At 43.4% G+C, this 22526-nt stretch overlaps 1 protein-coding gene across 1 annotated transcript; it reads right to left on the reverse strand.

The window, feature by feature from the left end:
* Positions 1-18072: 18072 nt before the first annotated feature.
* Positions 18073-19870, reverse strand: SP5 (Sp5 transcription factor). Its single transcript, XM_014880142.2, has 2 exons — positions 19644-19870; positions 18073-19125 (listed from the first exon to the last, which is right to left on the reverse strand). Exons 1-2 carry the CDS (start codon positions 19692-19694, stop codon positions 18073-18075), a joined length of 1104 nt encoding a protein of 367 aa, XP_014735628.1. The 5' UTR covers positions 19695-19870.
* Between the last annotated feature and the right edge of the window lie 2656 nt (positions 19871-22526).

A 22526-nucleotide genomic window follows, 5' to 3' on the forward strand; every position in this document is an offset into this window, starting at 1 on the left:
GAGCAAGATCATATTTAAAAATCTCACAGAGAAGAATAATTTTGAAGATGAAAATTACATCCTTCAAGATTCTGTTAGACAATGGCTGTTCATTTGTAATTTTTTCACAAGCTAATACAAATGTCATTAGCTTTGTTATAGCAAAGTGTCAGTATTTTGGGTTTTTCCATCCTACCTCCTCTTATCCATCTTCCTTCTCTACTGCATTTTCTACAAAAACCCTCTACAGTAGTTGAAATGAAGGTTCCCTTAACTATCCTAAAAACAATGCATACAGGAGCCTGTGACCAGATAATGAACAGGGAGCCAGGAGAAATCAGCTGAAGTTATTTGGAGGCAACAACAGCAACAGAGATCAAAGAATAAAATACCAAAGTCAACTACTCAATTAACTGACAGCAGTCAGACAGGTGAAAGAGAAACTATTTTAAGTTAATAGTCATGTATTTAGGGCCTCCAAAATTTGTGCTGCTTTGCAAAGATAGCAAAATATATAAACATGTTTCTTATCAGAAGTTGTCCCTGGGAAATCATAGGAATAAGTGACACAATGTAGCATAGATGTTTTTCACTATAAAGCAAAATCATGAGTAAATCCAGATCTGGGAATGAAAAGCTGTCTAAATCTGGTCTAGTGCAAGACGTCCCTGCCTGTGGCAGGGGGTCTGGAACTAGATGGTCTTTAAGGTCCCTCTCTACCCAAATTATCCTATGATTTTATTATTCCACAAATCATACACCTATTTTCAAAATTACCAAAATCTGAGTCAGCATTTGCTATGCATACAAGTGCAGAAACTCTGAAAACTAGGTCTCAGTACATCGCCTACACTGAAATTGCCCTTACATTGTGACTCCCAAGGAGGAGCAGAACCTTGCAATGAAGCAGCATCCTGATGCACTGAAATAACAGGACATACACATATATGACTTCAAGATAGAAGAATAATAAAACACATAGTACCTGGTTTATATTTGCCCATAGGTTTCTCTTAGCCTTTTAAGAATTTCAGATCCAGTGCTTAAGTTTTCCAAGTTGTAAAGGTAATGCAATTCAGAAGTCTATACACTTTAATACCCTTGATATACTTTCTGTTGTGATGGGGCACAGATTGATCTCTGGAGAAACACTTTCACAAATGTTTTTTCAACTACTGGTTCTAATTGAAATGAATTTAAACATTCTACACAAAACGAAGATATGTCATATTTATTTATCTATACGTTCACCTATAGTAATAATAGAAATATAAAAATAGATTAAAGGACAAGTCACAGAACATGAAGATGCTGAGTTCCCATAATGCAGCTTACCCAATGCTATGTTTTATTTGATCTAAATTACAATGGTGTCAAGTGAACCACAGGTTAAACAGTTCATCCATGCATTTCCAGTCTTTCAAAATTAATTGGGTGACAAATTGTTGTATTATTGAGCTCTAATTGCTCTAAAAAGCATGCAATACATCAGCTGCAAAATCAAAGACGTATTACTATGGTACTGCTTGAACTGCCACTTCTGAAAAGCAAATTCAAAACAGTTATTTCACATTTTGGCTCACCTGATGGAATTTTGTTCCTCAACTCAAATACTTCTTTGACTTGAAACTTACGGTAAAATTTTTTAAAGTTCCACTTCAAATATACACTACCAAATTGTTCAACCTCATGCTTTGATTTTCTTGATTAAGTAATGAGCATTTTAAAGCAAATAATATTATAGAAATTAATAATTGTTAAATGATTTGCCCTTTGGCCCCTTAATACATATTTTTTCATTATGTTTGTTTGCTTCCAAAATAGAGACAGTAACTTTAAAAAGCATTATTTTTCTATTCATGGTATTACTTAAATCCTAGGTAGTGAAAATTTTCACCAATTTCAACACAAATTCCCATAATATAACCTGAAACTTTGGAATTACTTAATTTACTGCATAAATATGCAAAGCAATGGAATGTCAAACATCATTCAATTAATCTATTGCCACAAAGAAAGCGTACATTAGATTCTGGACTAAGCTGATGCTCAACCTCTTGGTTTCTATCCTTTTTAAGCAATTGTCTCGTGTAGAAAATGAAATGACAAAACGAAACAAAAGACCAACCATGTGTTTTTCTTTACAGCAACTATCAGAATTCGTCTGAACAGATAATGAACACCAGAACAAACAGAAAACCCTTTTTCTTTTCTTTTAAGGAAGTCTTGGGACAGGACATTTTTACTTTGCTTCAGTTACTGAAACAATTAAGTCATATTTATTTAAACCAAGAAAAAATTCAACAAACAAAAATAAAAGAAACCAGTGAGGACTTTAACAGGGTTTCCTACAAGTTCCTGAGATGGGATCCTCACTGGGGTCTCCATCACTATTAGAAGTCATCTCTCCAGCAAAACAGTGATATACAGCTCATGATCTACCTGATTATGTAAACACCCCCAGTTTGTTCTTACATCCTACTGAGATCACTAAAACTTACATGTGTGCTTAAATGAGTTTCTCTGGGGATTCTTCAGTAAGCAAACCACATGAATGCAACAATTATGTATTTTAGCTTTTAAGAGTTTCTAGAATTTGTGATTATAATTTTTGATGGCTTTGCTTTTCCACTGTTATTAAACCCTCACCACTGCAGATTAATTGTGTAGTCCTAGTGCCTCACCACAACAGAGCAATATGGAACAAACATGCAGAGATTTTAAAAATTTGTCTCATGTCTACTCTTTATCATTAGGGAAGAAAAAAAATTAAGCTTCCATTTTTAATAACCATCCATCTTACTCTAGAATAATTCTAAACTCTTATTTGGTATGTCTTATTAAAATAATGTTTAAGATTTACCAGTTATTTCACCTCTTGCATACAACAGGCACCTTGGCCCACTCCTTGGATAACAGGGGTTAAAAAACTTACCTGGGAGCAAACAGCCAGGACACAGCCCCTCCTGATTCACTGAGCTGCTGTTTGCACTCAAGGAGAGCAGGTTAGCTCTAGATAGCTCTAGAAACAGAGTGAAGCTGTAAGCCATGCAGCCCCTTTTCCTCTGTCTAGCAAATGTCAAACCATGATTAGGAAGGGTTATTTGGCATTATATGACTGTACAATGGTGAGGTTCTTCAGCACGAGGAGCAGCAATAGTATCTAGAATTGTACATCCAGAAAGGAGTGTCAATTCCAAGAGATGTATTGCACTTTCACAAGTACCTAACCTAAACATCCTCAACAGTAGCCACAAAAGCCTACATTTTTCCTCAACTGTAGCTACAGCATGACCTCCATAACTACATAAAATCAAAGTAAAAAATTTGAATGTAGAAGTTGGAATAAAAAAGCTTAAAATTTGACACATCACAAAAATTTTGCCCAGTGCAGTAAGTATCGTACTTCACCTACTTTGCCCTTCAGAACGTGCACTCTTTATTTATAATTCTAACTTAGTCCACTGGGTGGATTGCTCCTTCTTTGTCCGCTAGGCGCGATCAAATCAGTGCAATAGAAGAACTGCTGATGCATGAAATGATAGGTCAATGCAACCTTGTCATGGAGTAATAACCCTGCAAATCGCAGTCAACAAATAAAACATTTCATTTGATTTGCTGTACGTACTAGGAAAGGCATAAATTATCAAAATCTAAAGTAGAAACATTTTAACTGCAAATACAATATATTACTCCATATTACTATACAAAAACCTCATTTAAATAACACCTTAACACGTAATATATAACACCTTAACAATAATATGGGGAAAAAATTTTACAAATAAATGGTGGTTTTAGTCAAACTACCAGCTACCACTGGACTTTCCCAAATCAGTGCAACCAATGGCTTTCATGCAATGAAAGCTTTCTAAAAACTTCTGTCATCAGGTGTCTTTCTTTTCTTGCCTTGTCACTTACAGATGTCTCTGGAGTAAGTTCATCTAAACAACTGGCACAGTACATTTAACATAATTTTTACATATAAACGTTCTCTTATTTGCTATTTTTATTTTTCATTTTAATTAGTTTACTGAAATAGAGTTAGCATTGCATTCTTGCAGTTTCCATGTACTTAAAAAGAAATATGTCTATGAGATGATTCATGATAGTTTACGAAAAAACTTTGGAAGGTAAGTGCAAAGATGGTAAAAATTTAACTACCACCCCAGTGATCACATGCTAAGATATCCTATAAAACATATTGGAAACATTAATGCATGATATTATTCTTAACAGCATAAGATATTCTATATGGACCTCTGCTCTGCAGTGATGTTAATAAATTTTTTTTCTAAAAAAGATTTTAGAATAAATTACATATATGTTTGTGTAAGCATATACACACATTTATTGAGATTATGGTTGGAAAATACAACTTACAGGAGCTTACAAGGTTGATGTTGTGTAATTCACAGAGTACATGCTCATAATGGTTTTATGTAGCAACAGTAAAATGCAATGTAAACAAAACTCAAATGGTATTTAAACGGGAATGGTTTAAATTTGAATGGTTTGTTATATGTGACAACTGTATAGAGAACAAATTACATATACTACTGAGAATCTAATGTGTGCTGAACGTTTAAGGTGGGTGGGTTTTATTTTCTCTCCTAAAATATCCTCAGGAAAAAGTGTTCAACTTTACAGACAAACACAGATAATTTTAAATGTTAGGGATTAGTGAAAAAAATACATGATTACTTTATGTTAGACAATAAATGTTTAAAAGTCATGGTTTAACAGAAAAAAATAGTGCAAGGTAATTTTAAAGTCTGAAATATAATACTTATAGTTATACATTTAACATGAGAAGGAGGTGTTGGAATGAGGTCTTGAAAAAATGTCATGTTTTATTTAGGACATGAGTGGGAACACGTGTGTTATCATGATAGATATCTCAAGTAGAGTACTCTTGTCAGAGCAATTTTCCAGCAAGTGGATATGTCAGCTCATTATAAACCCCACACACTACACTACAGTGCCATTATTAGTTTTCAGCAGGGTCTGCCTGGCCACACGAAAGATACAAATGTTAATAATAATTCTTTAAAAACTGATTTAAAAGGTGAAAATAAAATCATTAGATACTAAACTGTGTTACTGATGCTATCATAGGAAACACACTTTCCAACATTTTAATAGTAGACTTGGAAATTAGAAACTCTTACAAAAAATACACTATTTGTAGTCACAGATACTTCATAAGAAAATACAACTGGAATGATCACTTCTGGCATTCCAGACACCTGAAAAATAAAATTAAACATTAAAAAAAATTAAAAACAAGTTTCACAACCATATCCACATAAAATCTAGTAGAGATCTGAAGGCTCCTATAAACAGAATCAGCTGTTTTTCCTTTAATCTTAGGCTGAAAGGGTCTGTGACACAGTAGTCATATGCAAGAAAAACCCCTAGGAACATTAAACAAAAAGGTCTGCAACTTTTCTGGTCAGTCTTAAGGATACATTCATTTTTTCTATAGCATACAAATTAGAAGTTCAGGAGCTCAATAACAAAAAGCAGAATTCCTGAACACACAGTAGTTGTTCATCCCTGAAGGCAACAGACCAACATCTCCCTGCTCTCCTTGCCAGTACTGGCATTTATAAATATTTCCCCCTTGCTGCTCTCTCACTTTGAAGCAGCTAAAGCAAGCTGTATTTTGTGGCTGCGTTTTGGCCTCCCCTCACAGAAGGCACACAGCTGTCAGGAAAGCACGATGTTTTATGTTTGAATTCTACTGCAGGGCCAGACCCTGCTCCCTTGAAAGTCAGAGAAAGTTATTCCTTTAAGTTAATGAGGAGCAGAAAGAGTAGCAAGTTTCTTCAGTAGTGTGTATTTATAGAAACATGGAAAGGTTTGGATTGAAAGGGGCATTAACGATTATCTAGTTCCAAACCCTCTGCCATCAGCAGGGACACTTTCCCCTAGATCAGGTAGTTCAAAGCTCCCTCCAGCCTGGCCTTGAACACTTCCAGGGATGGGCCATCCACAACTTCTCTGGGCAGCCTGTTCCACTGCCTCACAGTAAAGAATTTATTCCTAATATCAGAACTAAACCCACTCTCTTTTAGTTTGAACCTATTACCTCTTGTCCTGTCCCACCTTTGCCTTGCAAGAAGTTCCTCTTCAACTCTCCTGTAGGCCCCTTTGGGTACTGGAAGGTGCCTTAAGGTCTCCCTTGGAGCCTTCTCTTCTCCAGGCAGAACAGTCTCAACTCTCTCAGCCCTTCCTCATAGGAGAGGTGCTCCAGCATTCTGATCACCTTTGTGGCCTCCTCTGAATTCATCCCAAAGGTTCATTTCATTGGGCTGGAGGCCCACAGCTGGACACAGTGCTCCAGGTGGAGAGTAGGGGGGATTTCAATGGGATGAAATAACAGGCAGAAAACAATGGTACTGCCTGAAGAAGTGGCTGAACTTCAGATACCTCATCAACACCCCAGATGTGATCCTCCTTACTCTTCTGACAACAGAGAGAAGAGGCCACTGAAATAACCGTGGCAGCACTGCACAGGTGATTAGCAGACTTCTTTGTGCAACTCTGCCTACACTTAAGAGTTGCCCCTTTCAAATATTACCATCTTAAACACTTTCATCTTTTTGTATGATGTAATAAAGGGAAGAAATAGAAGTCAAAAGTGCTTGTCTAATCACATCTTATATTTTATATTAAATCAGCTTTCGTGTTATACAGGCATATTAAAAACAAACAAACAAACCCAAAGCCCAAAAAACTTATATTTCAACTCACTCATTTAACTCCAGAGTTGTCCACTTATGAGAGAAAAGCTTCTCTGGACTTCACGTAACCTGCTTCAGAGACAGGGACGTTTTATAGCCCAGGAACAAGCTGTGAGGACAGAGCTCTGTGTGGTAATGCTGCTGCACATCTGACCCTCAGGAAAAACAAACCGTAACAAAGCCAAAGCTTATCCCACTGCAGTGAAAGATGAACAAGCCACATTACAGATATAAAAGCCAGGAGTCTTTGAGGACCACGTGCATTTTAAACAAAAGAAAAATCAAACGAAAACCAACCTGTCAACCAAATAAAACCCAAGCCCCCCAAAAAAACAAAGCAGAAAAACCAAACCAACCAACCAAAACCAATAACAACAACCCAAACACAAACTCCAAAACCAAAAAAAACCCAAACCAAATAAACAACAAAAAACCACAACAAAAAAAAAACCCAAACCAAAAAAAACCCCCACAAATAAACAAAAAAACAAAACAAAAAAACCCAAAAAACCAACCAAACAAAAAAACCCAAACAAATCAAAAAAAGCCCCAAAAGAAAACAAAAACTCACATACCAAAAACCACTATACCAAAAAGTTAAGGTATCTTGGACCTAAGACTTTGCGACATAATTTCGAAGTTGCCGCAAAAAACGTTTGAAATACGTCCAGCGTTCCCATGAGATTTGTTCCCTCAAGTGCCCTCAGCTACCCCACGTCCAGAGCAGAACGGGGCCCGCCCAGCGGGGCGAACCCGCCCGCTCAGTGCCAGCGGCACGGCCGGCCTGGGCCTGGGCCTGAGCCCGAGCCGGCCTCTCCTGAGGGCCCACAGCCCGGGACAGCCGGCCCTGGAGGGCACAGCGCGGCCGGGCACGGCACTGCCCTGACGGCACCGGCACCTGCCCCTGCCCCTGCCCCGCCCGGCCGTGCCCTGCCCCGCCCCGCCGGGATCTCCCACAGCGGGGAGGGGCCGGGGAAGGCCGGAGTCCCGCGGCTGTAGCTGTAGCTGTAGCTGTAGCTGTAGCTGTGGCTGTGGCTGTGGCTGTGGCGGAGGCTGAGGCTGTCTGCAGGAGCAGCGCGATGCGAGACCGTGTGGGTGGGAACGGCCGGGAGAATCGGTTCTGTGCCGTTCCTCAGCTTCCAGGGGCGTTCAGGCAACACCGAAATGGTTGTAAAGCCATCATGGCTGCTCAAACAGCTCTCAAAGGATGTTGAGACTCATTAAGTGTAAATCCAGTCATAACGGGGTGAGGCAAATCTGTGACTATTAAACACAACAAACAAAATGCGATTCCAGCTCAGGAAGTTTCTGAAGCACTGTTCCCCAGAAGCTGAGAGGCTGTGCCAAGGGAAATATCTGTTTTATATAGGCCTTGTTTTTAATCCACTTTCCATAGCATCTGTTACTGGAAAACAGGCTCCTAGGTTAAACAGACCTTTGGTCTGGTTCATGATAGTTGTGTATCTCCATGATGATGTTTACCATTTCCCCTGAGAAAACCATTTCAAGCATCTCCATTCCTGTTTGCCAAAGGAAGCTGCATGTAGCAGGGGCTCGTCCTGCATTCTGGGACTCTAATGATTATGCGGTTGGCTCCAGGGGCATGTGCAGCTCTGCAGTTTCCTTATGGCCTTAAACACATGCTCCCCCAAAGGCACCAAAATGATTTTAAACAGATGTAGCTGGCATACTGTTAGGTCTTCCCTGAGAGCATTACAGTGGAGTGGGTAAAATACTCTGATCCCAGAAAAATGAATGAAAACTCTCCCAAGAAATTAGGAAAAAGCTGAGACTTGGTGGAGAGATACTAATAAGAGCCTAATTACTGATGCCTGAGAGCTGAAGGTGGGAAGATGTGATCTTAACCACATTCATCTGTTGTCACAAAAACTTAGGGGCATTAGCTGTGTAATCTGACATGCCACTATCCCTGGGCAGGTCCTCAGGGCTGATTCAATCATTTAGTGAACTTTTTTGGCTAACGTGTTGGTTACTACAGTCCAGTTCAAAGTGAATTTCTAAGGACTTATTTTAAATGAAAATAAGCTTAGTAAAAGTCAAAATGTGAAAAAGTGTGACTTTACGTGCACAAATGTTAGAATTTATTTGTAGAATTCACATTGTAAAAATCCTTGGTATTAATCATCATTAATATTAGAACTAAGTGCATCTCACATTAACAGGCATTAGTGATATATTCAGATTTTTTTGTTAGGATTAATAAAGGATTGGCTTTCTCATCAGCAAATATAAAGATGTTGTAGGTTTCTAAAAACAAGTACCCCTTTGTGTCAGCCAAACTGCTGAAAAAAAAAATTTCCTTTTAAAAATTGCTATTCTAAGACCAGATTGTAACCAGTGCATAAGAAGCCTCTATACCTGGAAAAGGAGAAAAGAAAGTCAGGTCAGCCATAGTTTGTCTCTGACTGACGTAAGACTTCATGGCTTAACCAATGAGAAGAATATCTCCTACAGGCAAAAACTCAGATGAGACTATTTTATGCTTTTGATTTACCTTTTTGAATAAATGATGATAGAGAAAAGTGGTTATCACTACAAAAAAAAATGCTGTGGAATCAGCAGCAAGTCAAGAGATTTGGCTGCTTTGATTGAGGTTATCACATGGCATTGAGATAGTAGGAACTCAGTCATTTCTGCAGCAAGATTTCATGAGAGACTGTGCTTACTGCTTTTGAGATCAAGAGCAAAACATTCAGGACATATTAAGGATGGTATATTACATGGTCAATTAATTTTAAAGGGGTGAGGCAGACCTGTAATTGGAGGTAATCTTGGTTGAATCATTGGATCCTAGATTCTGTTTTTAAAAATGTGCTTTGTTGTATGCTGTGTTTTTCTTTTACACCTTTCAAATAGGAAAGAATGTTTTCTGAACTGGTAGAGGCTGTGATCTAGTATTCTGGCCTTGGGAGCAGGGACTGTAGCACCCCAAGAAGGACCTGTGCAGAGAGGAACAAGTCCTTATCGAGAGGCAATTGGTAATTGCAGCAGTTCTCATGAAGGATAAAACTCCTATTGTCAAAGGACCAGTCAGGTCAGGGAAAACCTCTATGTCCCAGTGCATGACACCTGCTCTGGGGTGGCCCACGCCCCTGTAGGGCACACAAATAGTGCCGCTGTTTCTGGATCTTGTGCAGAGAAAGTAAATGCCATGGGTTCACACTCTATGCTGTCTTGCAGATCTGTACAAGAACCATGGGGAATCTAAACCTACATCATCATTCTAATTGTTTTTACCATCATCTAAGTTTTTCATCTTTGATAGTGTGTGTATCTTAATTAGGAGCTGGTTCTCAAGTGTATTGAAAAGCAACCAAACAAACCAAATAATTGTGTAATTCTAATACATCATTCTGGGTATTCAGAACATCTAATTGCTGTAGCTAATTAAAAACAGGCTTGAGCTCACCCTCCTCCTTGTCCTTTCTTGAAAATGCTCACTAAGTGTCAGAGGTTCTAGCATCCAGATCAGAATCTAGATCTCAGTATTATATCTGACACTTGACACCTATTTTAAATTAAGTCTAGGATGAATGAATGCATATAATAAAAAGACAAAGAAGATTCTAATGTACTTAGGCACTTTATAAGGAATTAGTTTAATGTAACATACTATTCTGCTTTACTGGCTGTTTAATATTTAATATTTCTTAGCAGATTAAAACTGTGGTTCTAATGAGAAAAATAATTGAATGATAAATCTAGAAGGTAATTCCCACATTTAAGTCTCAGTGATTTCAGTACTTTGCAATAATTTTATTTAGCTTAGGAAACTTTAATCTTCATGTGTAGTGAGGCACAATGATTTGAAGTTTTGTGGACAGGGGAGAGAGCCAACCCCATGAAAGCAATGTAACAGCTGCACAGTAGAACACCCTGCAGAAAACTTGGGGTTGTACCACAAACTCTCCTGAGTTGTGTAAGGGAACTGGGGAAAGTGAAGCAGCTAGAGGCTTCTAAAAAATCATGGGGTCTTATGCTTCCTCTTTGTCTAGGATGTGAAGGAAACTCAGACTCCTTACTAGTGTTGATAGTTGTGAGTGCAAGCAAAAGTGGCCCATGAAAAGGAAAGGTTGCCTGTTTACTTCGTTTTCTCCCTTGCCCTTCTCCTTGAAGCATAATGATCTTCAGATCCATTAAGGTCTTTTTCTCTCTCTTATGGAAAAAAATTTTAACAAGCCCTTCCTCTTATGAAAAAAAATCATTTCCCTGTAGACTGCCAGAATATGCTGAATATGTTTAGTGTTGCTCTTTGTATATTCATGATCCCACTGGGATAGCAGAGCTACAGTTCAGTGTTCACATGCAGTTTTTAAATGTTACAGAGAACATACCTCCCCTGAAAAGATTGCTCTCGATTTGCTCTCTCTCACCAAAGTATTCAACCACTAAACACAGCTTTGATTACAGTATTTTGCAAGTAGCCTCTCAGTGTCATTATACTATTTATTTAAGCATTTTATTGAGAAGCTCAGACATAGCCTTAGGCCTCATGTAGGCACATAAGAAGATTTGGTTAATATTTTGGAAAAGTGTAATCTTTGCCTGCTTAAAACTCTTTCAGTTCTTTCGGAGCAAATTAATAGCAAGAAGTGAGTGGGGCCACAATGCCGAAGGGTCAGGTAATGCTGCGAAGAATGGGCTTCCTAAATTAGGCTACTGAGGTGCACAAGCAATGTTTTAGAACATGTAAAGCAAGCAGATGTCAAGTGTTTGGCTGTTCTTTGCAGAATTGAACAAGAGCAAAGCACTACCACTATTCCTGCCCAGAAGACTGCTAATTATTTAGATGTGAGGGGAAGAAATGAAGCTATTTTCACACTCCTTTGGGATTAACATATGATAGCTGAGACCACCTGACATTCTCAGGCTGTGTTATCTTTCCCGTCTAATCTTTAATGAGTAAATAATGTGCATTTTCCTTTCTCTTCTTTACACGTGGATTCTAGACCTGTGGAGAGCTGTCTGAAATATGGGTGAATGTGGCAGTGTGACTGACATCTCCTTTCCATACAGATGAGAGATCTGCATGTGGAGATCACAGGCACACCATCTGATCCTCAAAAAAGCATGTGGGATATGACCCCAAGTGAAGATATGGGTTTTGGCTAATAAAATTTCTTTTAACCTGCTTTATAATTAGAGCCTGTTTTGAAAGTGTGCTCTGTGATGTCTGGTTCCTATTAAAAAGGAAAATGAAAAATGTTTTTGAGTAGTATACAGGGTAATACTAGAACATTGTTTAAACAGCCAGTACTGTTATAAGAACAGGGACTTACAGATAATAGGAATATATTGTTTTTGCAGACAACACTACCTTTTAAAAATGCAAAAACATAGGTACACACTATTGTTTCTGATAAAGCTGTTGACTTTGGTATTTGCAAACAAACACATTTAAGTTGTGAAAAATATCAATTTATGGCATTTGAATATAATTTTTCATTTTGAATATGAGTATCCTAAAAAAAAAAGTGGGTTTATTTTCATTTCCCCGCTTGTGGTTCATCATTCCTCCATACTAAATACTATGGTGATGTAATACTCAGTTCAGGACATGTCAGTCACTGTCATGGTAAATGCCTATAATTCAATGGCAACAGAAAATGAAAAATGTAAAAAAGATTGCACTTTCTGATGGCACAGGTTGACAGGAAAGGCAAATTAGGATGTTGTCTAAAGAGAGTTACTTGCTCATTACTGGCATTAATGTCCGTAACCGATACTCCAGAGAAGGCAGATTGAGATGGACTGCCTTGGTACAAAGCTTCTTTAAAAGTTCCTAGATAACTGTGAGCTCAAAGATATAAATGTGCCCTATTTATGAATTTCTGAGTGGTCTGCTAAATTTACTGAATATCACTGAACAGTAAAAGGTATATTTCATCTAAGAGTTTCAAGACAGGAGCACTGTAGAATCTGAACTTATGCAGACACTCTGTACAAGGCCTCCCTCTGCACCTTTAAAGAGTGCACTTAAATTGTTCAGTGAATAGCAACTCAGTTTGTGCCTCAGGACAGACTTGCCAGTTCTTCAGAAGGTCTTGGCCACTAACTTCAGTACATTGCAGCACAGGATGCACCCCACAGCCACCTGAAGAGGAGATGGAGCCCTACTATGTAACTACATGTCCCTACATGCCCTTGAGTGGACATCCATAACCTTTCTCAGGAGCACACAGCCTTTTTACACAGCCCCAGGTCGGCTCCTGCTGACATGGCTAAGCAATGATGTAATCACCAGGCCTGGCTCAGGGACACGATAGGATTTTGTGTGTCCTTAAGTAAATGTGTAACACAAAAGATATTAAGAGAAGATGAGAAGAAAACGAGCACTGATGTCCTCTAGGTTAAAAGCCAAATCTCACTATCCTTAATCTCCTACTGACTTGTCACAGTCAGAAAGTCAAAATACATGTTTGTTTTCTTTGATTTTCATTATACATTCTGAAACACCTACATGACTTCAAATCAGTTTGCAGTAAATATAACAGGGAATAAAACCCATAAAGTTATTTAAAAGACCTTTTGAATTACATATACTTCTGCTTTCTCTAGTCAAGGCAATTCCTTCAATCAGCCTAGGGCCTTGGATCCTTCTTCTCTATGCTGCATATTAACACTTACCTAACAAGGGTGAGCCTTGCTGGGTGCTGCACATTTCCAGGTCCTCAGTGGCTTGGATAACATATATATACAAAGCTATTAAAGATACCTGCTTGGCAACTTCTTTGAAGAGAAGCTCAGCAGCCTTGAAGATTTAGGGATCCTCTTCGGTAAGTATTTTTTACAAGTTTGGCAGGAAAATCTAATAGTTCTTTGAACTGAATCTATCATGTGCCAGAGTGGCAGACCCCACATCTTTACCACAGGATTCACAAGAATCTCATTAAAAGTGTGAAATAATTCCAAAAATTGTAACAAAGGAAAAACGAGGTTCTATGGAAACTATAAAATCTGACAACAAGCTGGACTTCATACTTTTGTTTCTTATTGCTCAGTATGAGAATAGGCTGACAAGATCCATGAAATATTACAAGGCTCATTTAAAAGTGCCTCAGTAATCGTGCAACTACTTGCACAGAGATACAAATTTGCTCTATTTATGAACTTTTGAGTGGTCTCCTGAGTCATTGAAAATCACTGAACAGTAAAAGATATCTCTCGTCTAAGAGTTCCAAGACAGCAGCATATTATATTCCCTATTTCTTCAGTATTCAGGACTAATACTAGATATGTGAATTTACAAAGTGAAATAGTTAAGTTGTAGTTACTTTAAAATGCAATCTATCAAAATCTGCAAATAATTGAAGATTAAATAATTCTTTCAAAAATTACACTCTTAATTTAATATGGAAGGAAGAATTACACTATGATAGTTTTAGGAAGTACATCTCCCAGAATAGCTTAAAAAACCCCCTTTATCTTACTTTTTCTATAATAGTAGTTGAGGAGGTAGGAAACATAAATTTTATAAATTTGTTGGGTTAATGCAATGAAAGTCTGGTCAGTCGGGACCAAATGGGCAATCCTGCAACCTTCTCCCAGGTGAATCTTATTCTATTTGGACTTTGACTAAAAATAATTTGATTAACAACACATTAAAAAAACTCATATTATCTGAAGAACAATGTTGATTAGTTGTGGATTTTTTAACGTTTTCTGCTTAAAGACCAAATTTCAAGTTTTTTAACTATATCCCACTTTTTTTCTGGTTGAGATTAATTTATTTCAATTAAATACCAGATGAATTGGTTTATATGATATGTCTATTATACCAGTGACATTTAAGTTTTAAAATTAGGAAATGAATTGACCTTGAGCAGCATATGTACTCAAAATTTATAATTAAGAAGAATATTAATAATTTAATTTTATAAAATGAACAGCTGTTCTGGTTGATTGGAAACAGCTAAAAGTATAAAATGTATTTTGTGAATGCAAAATTAAAAGTTAATTTTATTATGGAGTGCAATTTGGCAACTAGAAATAAATTCTTGAGATGTAAGCAATATATTTTTGTAATGCTCTACCTATACATCAGAAAGGTCACATGTATATTTAAATGCCATATTACTAAAAAAGTTTAATGATTTCAATTGAAAAGCTATCATATGATTTAGCTATTTACAGATGAGTATGAAACAGCTATGATGCATATATACTTGCTTTTCCCAATGAACTATTTTAAAGCTTCACAAAGAAATAGTTTTATTAAATATTTTTTATTATAAACTATTAGTTTCACTCACCTAAGTGTCCTAAGTCCCTAATTTTCTGCCTTTTGTGTGTGTGTGCCATTCTTAGAGATTAAGATGTTCATTAGCATTTGATACTAAAAGTCTGTCATGAGAGGAATGTATTTAAGTGAAAACCCTTAACTAATTCTGACTGTATGGATTTTAACCTGTGCACTTTCATACTTTAATGTAGTCATTACACATATATACAAGGTGCATAGGCTACAACATTATACTTTTTTTTTTTTTTTTGTAAATCAGATACCACCACTCTTGAAATGGCCCTGACACTGCCTGGGATACAGTTTTTTGCTTAAAACCTGAATTATTTGGAGGCTTATACTTAAGTGAGTGGTAAAACTTCCAATATTTCAGTACAAGCTGTGTCTTGTGCAATGAATAAGAACCCAAAATAGTCTTGCTAGCCCTGACAACATAGATGCTTGGCAAATTCAGCACGTCTTCAAACTGGAGAAAAATCTTTCCATAATGTCCAGCTCAGAAATCACCACATCTACCATTATGGGGCCAATTTCTGCTATAGTTCCACCTGCTCTAAGAGGAACGGGTCTCCAGGTCTGAGTCAGGCTAAACTTGCAACAGGAACCATCTAAGAATTGTTTCAGCTCATGCTAATACTTCATCTCAGCACTCCCTCACCAGGGAAAGGCCATTGCCATGTGGGAATGACTCTGTCCTGTAAGAGACCTTCCCTACTCTGGGATACTGCTGTTTCTCCTGCACTGCTACTAACAAAAGCACTTTCCACTACTCTCCATTTTAAGTAGTTTTGATGCATACACAATTGAAAGCCTATTTAGTGAGACAAAATCTCTTTTCAAGCAATCTGAAATTCTCTAACTCTACATTCTTAATGTAACTCAGGATCAAAGAAAGGAACCAGATTGCCACTGTGTGCCATGAAGCATTTTAAAAAACAGAAACATTGTAATTCCCAATGAAATATTTAAATCCTACATCAGTAGTAAACGGGATACACTATGGACTCAAAGACTTTTTTTACTAAAGACTTCTGGATCAGGTCCATTATTTATTTCCTGCCTTGCTGTCACTCAATTTGGAACACTAAAGATATCTTCTACTTAATATCACTCAAATACACACTTTTGACACCTAAATCTTTGGGAAAGGAATGCTAACTAATGAAGCTAAACATATTCCTCTCAACGTTTTCTACAGCACAACAGCTTATAGAAGATTCTTCAGTAGAAGACAGCTGCTTAGTTATTAATTTAGTAAGATGACCCTAGGAATATGGTGTGGGAAACAAATTCAGAATATTAAATACTAAAATATTGTTAAGGAGCTGTACCATGGTAACTATCCATTAACTTCTCATTATTTCAAATATGAGGGTTCTCGTGGTATTGTCTCATCTCATTATTCCCCAGGAGAAGAGATTCTTGGCAGTGTTTGACATATATGCAAACACATTAGTTTGACATGCCCTCTCATTACAAACATTTATCGACCTGTGTTTTCTTGATTCAAAAGTCCATGGCAAAGTGTATCTCTACCAACATAGTTGAGCCAAAGATTGCTTTACAACTGCCACCAGAAGATCTCACCTGAAGCTGAACAGTTCCAGATTAGTCCTGGTGAAGTTTTTGAAGGTGCTTTTTATTTCACTATGTCATTAGGTAATCAGAAAATAAAGCTGATGTTGAAAGAATATGAGGAGCAAATAACATATTCTCAATGTTAGAATGCAAAATTTAGCAAATTACTGATCAGGTTGCTCAGTTTGTTTGGCTACATAGATTTCAATTTAAAAGAAAATAGGGAACTCGTTGCAGTAAGAAAGGTTATTCTTTTAAAAGAAATATGCCTATACTCATACTTACGTAATGCCCACTGAGAGATAAGAAACCCTAAAGGCTGTCACTATCTACCAGGTACTTCTAAATACAGTTTTGTGCCAAGTATCTTCCCCTCTGCAGGACAGTGACTGCCATTTTGTTGTACTGGCAGGGTAACATGTATCTCAGCCCCCAAATTCTGCAGTTCTACAGAAAGTTAACATTCGGGAAGCATGTTTTGGCTCTGCTGTGCCACAGAAAACTTAGGCTGGGAGTGGCTGTTTGGGGCTGGCCCTGTGGCCTGGACTTCTCTGAGAAGGAGCATCACTAGCACTGAGTACTGCCCACTCCTGCACAAACATATATCTCACTCTGTAGATCTTGACCTGTCTGTTCATTCCCAGTACTGCACCATGCATTCTCTTTTTTCTCTCAGCTTCATGTGTAGAAAACAAAATACTGAAAAGAGTTTTAAAACCCCCAACCCACGGACCAAAGCCAACAGGCACACCCGTCCGAAGCAGCTCCCGGGATTTTAAAGGTGTTTACCATGAGCAGCTCTCAGGTCACCGTGCGCGGCGCTCCGCTCGGCCGCCGCGATGGAGCCGGAGCCGGCCCGCCGCCCCAGCGGGAAATGGCGGGAAGGCGGCGGCCGCGCGCGGGGCACCCGGGAAAGGATCGAACGAGACCGACACGGCGGGACCGTCCCTGCTGACCCCGGTGTGAACGTGTTTATTTCACGCTGCGGTCGCGGGTCGCTTTACAGAAACATCTCATGCTGGACCCCGCGTGGGGTCGAAGACGGAGAGGAACACGTGTATTCAAACGTAACTATTAAATAACCTGTACACAAAACTTCAGTCTGTTACCCTGAAAGCACCGAGGGCCGAGCCCCAGCACGGCCACACTGGCGCTGCCACCTCACCCCCAGACGTCCACAAGCCTCGACCCCCGCGGCCGGGCCGGGCCGGCCCCGCTCTTGCTCCAGCGCCCGGGGCCTCCCCTCAGCCGCGCTCCAGGCCGGGCCTGGAGCCTGCCCCGGGACGGCCCCGAGGCCCTATGAGCGTCCAGTCCCGGGCCTGAGGGTCCGCGGAGGCCGCTCCCAGCCGGGGTCTTGCTCGCCGTACCCGGCGAGAGTCCGAGAGCCGGCCGCCCTCTCGCCGCCGCAGCCGCCCTGCCCCCCGCGACGAAACGCCCCCAGCTCAGGTCCCGCCGCGGCTCGGCTCGGCCCGCAGAGGCAGCAGCCGCCGGCGGTCCCGGCGGTCACAGGTCGCGGCTGTCCTCCCGCTTGACGCCGTCCGCCACCGCCTTCAGCTTCTTGTTCTGATGGGTCTTGACGTGCTTGGCCAGGTGGTCGCTGCGCATGAAGCGCTTCCCGCACTCGGGGCAGACGAAGCGCTTCTCGCCCGTGTGAGTCCGCAGGTGCCGTTGCAGCTCGTCGGAGCGGGTGAAGCTCTTCCCGCAGAAGAGCCAGTTGCAGACGAAGGGCCGCTCGCCCGTGTGCCAGCGCAGGTGCGCCTTCAGGTGCGAGGTCTTGCCGTACACCTTGCCGCAGCCGGGGATATGGCAGATGTGCTGCTTCTTCTTGCCCGGCTCTGTCTCAGGGGCGCTGCCCGCGGCCGACTGGCAGTTGGGGCAGCGGCAGCGGCGGCACCTCCTGGCCGTGGCCGCCAGGGGAGACTTGGTCTGCAGCAGGGCGGCGATCTGCGTCTGGTACTGAGCGAAGTCCGAGTGCCCCAGCACAAGGCTCCGCGGCAGCGCCGCTGCCGCGGGGAAGCGGTGGCCGCAGCCTCCCGGGGCGCTGGCCTGCTGGATGCTCCACCAGGGGATGTCCTCGGGCGGCGGGTTGGGCGACAGCTGCCGGCAGGGCTGGGCGGGCGGAAGCAGGTTGGAGTACCCGGGCGGCAGGGCTGCCTGGGCGGCGTAGGGCACGTAGGCGGGCGGGCAGCTGGACGGCAGGGCGGCCATGGAGGAGGGCAACATCTTGACGGGGGAGAACTCGTAGGGATAGGAGGGGTCCGCCGGGGGAGTGAGGGGCAGTTCGTGAGAACCCCCGAAGGAGGGTTGCAGGTGATTCTTCTGAGGGGTCAACCCCAAGCTGGGATGCGGCGGCGGCAGCCCTCCCGGGGAGTGCGCTGGCATCTCGCCGCTCCACGGGTGGAAGATCCTAGAGGGGGATCCCAGCGTCGGGTCGTAGGAGACTGGCAGGAAATCCGAGGGCGCTGCGCCCGGCTGCCCGATCCGGCTACAAGTAGCTGCCAGAAGAGCCAGGGGCGAATGCTTGGCCAAGTCTGGGGAGGCGCTGGGGGTGCGGTCCTGCGCAGGAACCGGAGGGAGGGGAGAAGGGAAGGAGGGAAGAGAGCGCGTTACTCGCCGTCCGCCGACACCGGCCTGCGAGAAACTTCCCGCGCCGTTCCCCGCACGGGCGGTAAACTTTCCGAAAACAATGCGCACCCAGAGGGCAGGACGGGCCCGGCCCCCCCGCCCCGCCCAGAGACCGGTCCCGCCTGTGGCCAGTGCCGCCGGCCCCGCCGCCGCTCAGCCGGGGAAGCAGCCGCTGTGGGCTGCGAGGCAGCCCCCGCACCCCCCACGCCCCATGCCCAGGGAGCACTGCCTGGAATTAGTAACGGGCTGCTGGCGGGAGAGGGAAGTTACCAGCCCGAGAAGCCCGAGCCCGGCCTCCTACCACCGCGGGGGTTCCCACCTACCTCTCCGGGCCGCCCGCCGGGTAAAGCCCCGGAAGAGAGGCGGCTGACGCCGGCTGCCCCCGTGCAATGCGGGTCACAACCGCGGAACTCGGCGGAGTTCGAGCAACACCGGGTGCCAGTACTGACCTGGAGGAAAGCCTGGAGGGAGTCGTTCCGGAGGACAGCCACCGCGGCCATGGCTACTGCGCCCGGGGCGAAGGGAAGGCGCTGGGGCACTGCCGAGGCATGAGGACGCCGAGGGAAAGACGAGAAGCTGCCCAGTTTCCTTCTCTCTCCCCCTCTCTCTCCCTTTCCTTCTGATCTCTTCGCCTCCGTGCGCGTCCCACCCCCCCCGCGCTGCGCGATCTCCGCGGACTGTCTGACTGCGCCAGGATCACCTCCAAGAATTTGATAAGGACTTTGCCGGGCCGCCAACCAGTCAGAGGGAAGATTTATGGCTTTGAAGTTTGCCGCTACCCAATCATCAAAGAATAGCGGCTCTTTCAGAAGCGAAAGCAAATCCTTTGAATCCACAAAGCTCCTATGGTGTGTTTGTTGGTCTGGATAAAAGAACTGATTATTAGGGGGGATGGGAAGGGAGGAGATAAAGGCGGGACAATTAATGAAGTAATCACTATGTGGGAAATGTATATACACAAATAATTGGATTTTCTTGATCAAAGGACCCCTTACCGCCTAGAGACCCTCGCGTTGGATGTGCAAGACACTGGATCCCCCTCTTTTTCTTTTTTTTTTTTTTTTGCAATTAAATTTGTGGCAGAGCCCTAAAGTGACAACTCGTCTTTGTTATCGCTCGAGGTATCTGCCTCCGGATTCCTCTGATAGTGTTTAATGACTGAAAGTAACATAGCACAGCGAGTTCACCTGATCGGGGCTGGTCGATCCCAGCCGTAAAACTTCCCTGGAGTAATTGTCGGTGGTTCCTCCCCACTCCCTTCCTCCCCCCGCCCTTCCCCCGAGGCTGAGGGGTATGCCCTCGATATGACTCGGCAAATAACCGCGCATTTTCTCCTCTGGAAGCTGGATTTGTTTCACTTCGCTCAGCCAGCATTGCCCCCTTGTTACCGGGAGCCCTCGCCTGGCCCAGGGCCAGGCCAGGCGCCCATCCGGGCCCGGCGAGGAGCGGCGGGCTGCCACTAGCAGCAAGCGCTCTCTCAGACAGACACACCGACAAACCGGGAAGCCGGGAAACAGAAAAGTTTCCTCTTCCCTAGCGGGAGCCGGGTGTAAAAAACATTATTTCTTTAAATGAGGACCGGAGTGTCTCTTGGCGGGCCTGCCGAGCCGACCTGTCTTGCGCCGGCGGGGAGTGCAGGTTGGGGCGGCTCCTCGGGAGCACGAGCGCAGTTACCGGGTCTCTGTCTCCATCACTCTCTCATCTCCTGCCCAAAGTCGGCCCCGAGCGCTTTGATACTTCATCCCGCACCTTTCGGCCTCAGTCTATACATACATGTCTATACGCATGTGTGTATGAAGGATCTAACCTGCCTTGCGTTCGACCATGTGTGCGGCTATTGACCCTCTAACCAGCACCAGGCACATCTGGGGCACAGCTTGCCATCACCATCGGCTGCTGAGCTCGATGGGCTGCAGAGCTGGCGGGACCCCTCGCATGTGCCGCCCAGGAAGGGGCAGGCGGGGCCCTGCGCTTCTCTGCGGGCCCGCTCAGCTCCGCGCTCCGCCGGGGGCCCTGGAAACCCGCTCCTCTCCTCCCCGCTTCCCCATCTGCTCCGAGTCCATCGCAAACTCCGGCCTGTTTGGCCAGGTACCAAATCAGGACGTTCATCTCCGTCTTGAGGAGGCAGGGGTGCCCTTTCGGGCAAATGCCGGCTGGCTCTGGTCCTCCTGAGCTGTTTGCACAGGTAACTCGATCCTCCCCGCAGTCGCTGGGTTCAATTGTATTCACACCGCCACTGAAGTCTCTTTAAACGCCAGCACATAGAGATCTTTATCTGCCTTTCCTGTGGAAACAATCACTGTCCCCTCAAAGACTTTCAAGAGTTGTAGGGCTTGAATTAGATCGGTTTCTTTGAAGGGATTAAAGTGCCAAGTCCTCTCCCACGGCTCCATATTGAGTCCTGCGGAGAAATAAAAGCTTGACCCCGTGTAACATTACGCAGCAGCCATATCAAGCTCTTCCCATGTGCCAGGTAACCGCTTCACCAGGTTGGCAACAGGAAGACAAGGGTCCCGCATCCAGCGCTTTCACCACGCACTGATGCATCGGGGCAAGGTTCTCCGCTGCTCAGCAGCAGCCTCCTCCAGGGCGTCAGGTTGTGGGCGATAGGGCTCCCCATCCGCCTGCAAGGGTGCGGGGCTCAGGGGGTTCGGCATCTCCATCCACCACACACGAACACCTCCCAGTACCGCCGATGCGCGATCCGCGGGGGCTGAGCCGCGTCTACACGGGACATGGCGGCAAAAGGGAACACAGCCGGGAGGACGCGCACACACACAGGCATTACCCCGCACACCCCCGCCCGCAGCTGTCGGGTGCCCCCCGCTCACTGCCGAGCTCCAGCCGCGCCACTAGACCGCATCGGGACAGGAGCGCACTCGTTGTCCCCTAGAGTCCAAGCTGTAGCCAGGGCAGCCGGAGCCGAGGGGGAACCTCACGTGGGGAGCCCGACCCGCACCTCTGGTCCCGGGAGGCAAGAACTCGCCAGATAAGCGAAACGGCGGCGCTCGCACTTGCGTTGTGCCTAAACCTCCCTATCCCCAAACTTATGCCAAACCTAGAGATCTGCGAGATGCCCGATTTAACCCCTACCTCGATTTTTGTTAATTCGTTTTACCTAGTAATTGCTAGAAGAATACTCAGAACAATGTTTCTAAACGAAATGCGAGGGGATAGGTAGATCAGGAGACACTGAACACTCCGAGGTTCCCTCCATTCTCTAAAGGACGATATTTCCCCAGATATCTCGACGGACCAAAATGATTTGTCAAGTTACAAAAGAGTTAGTGGAAAACTGGATAAGTTTCTATACAGCTGCCACAATACACACG

Source organism: Sturnus vulgaris, chromosome 7, assembly GCF_052056855.1.
Source record: "Sturnus vulgaris isolate bStuVul1 chromosome 7, bStuVul1.hap1, whole genome shotgun sequence".
Lineage (NCBI taxonomy): Eukaryota > Metazoa > Chordata > Aves > Passeriformes > Sturnidae > Sturnus > Sturnus vulgaris.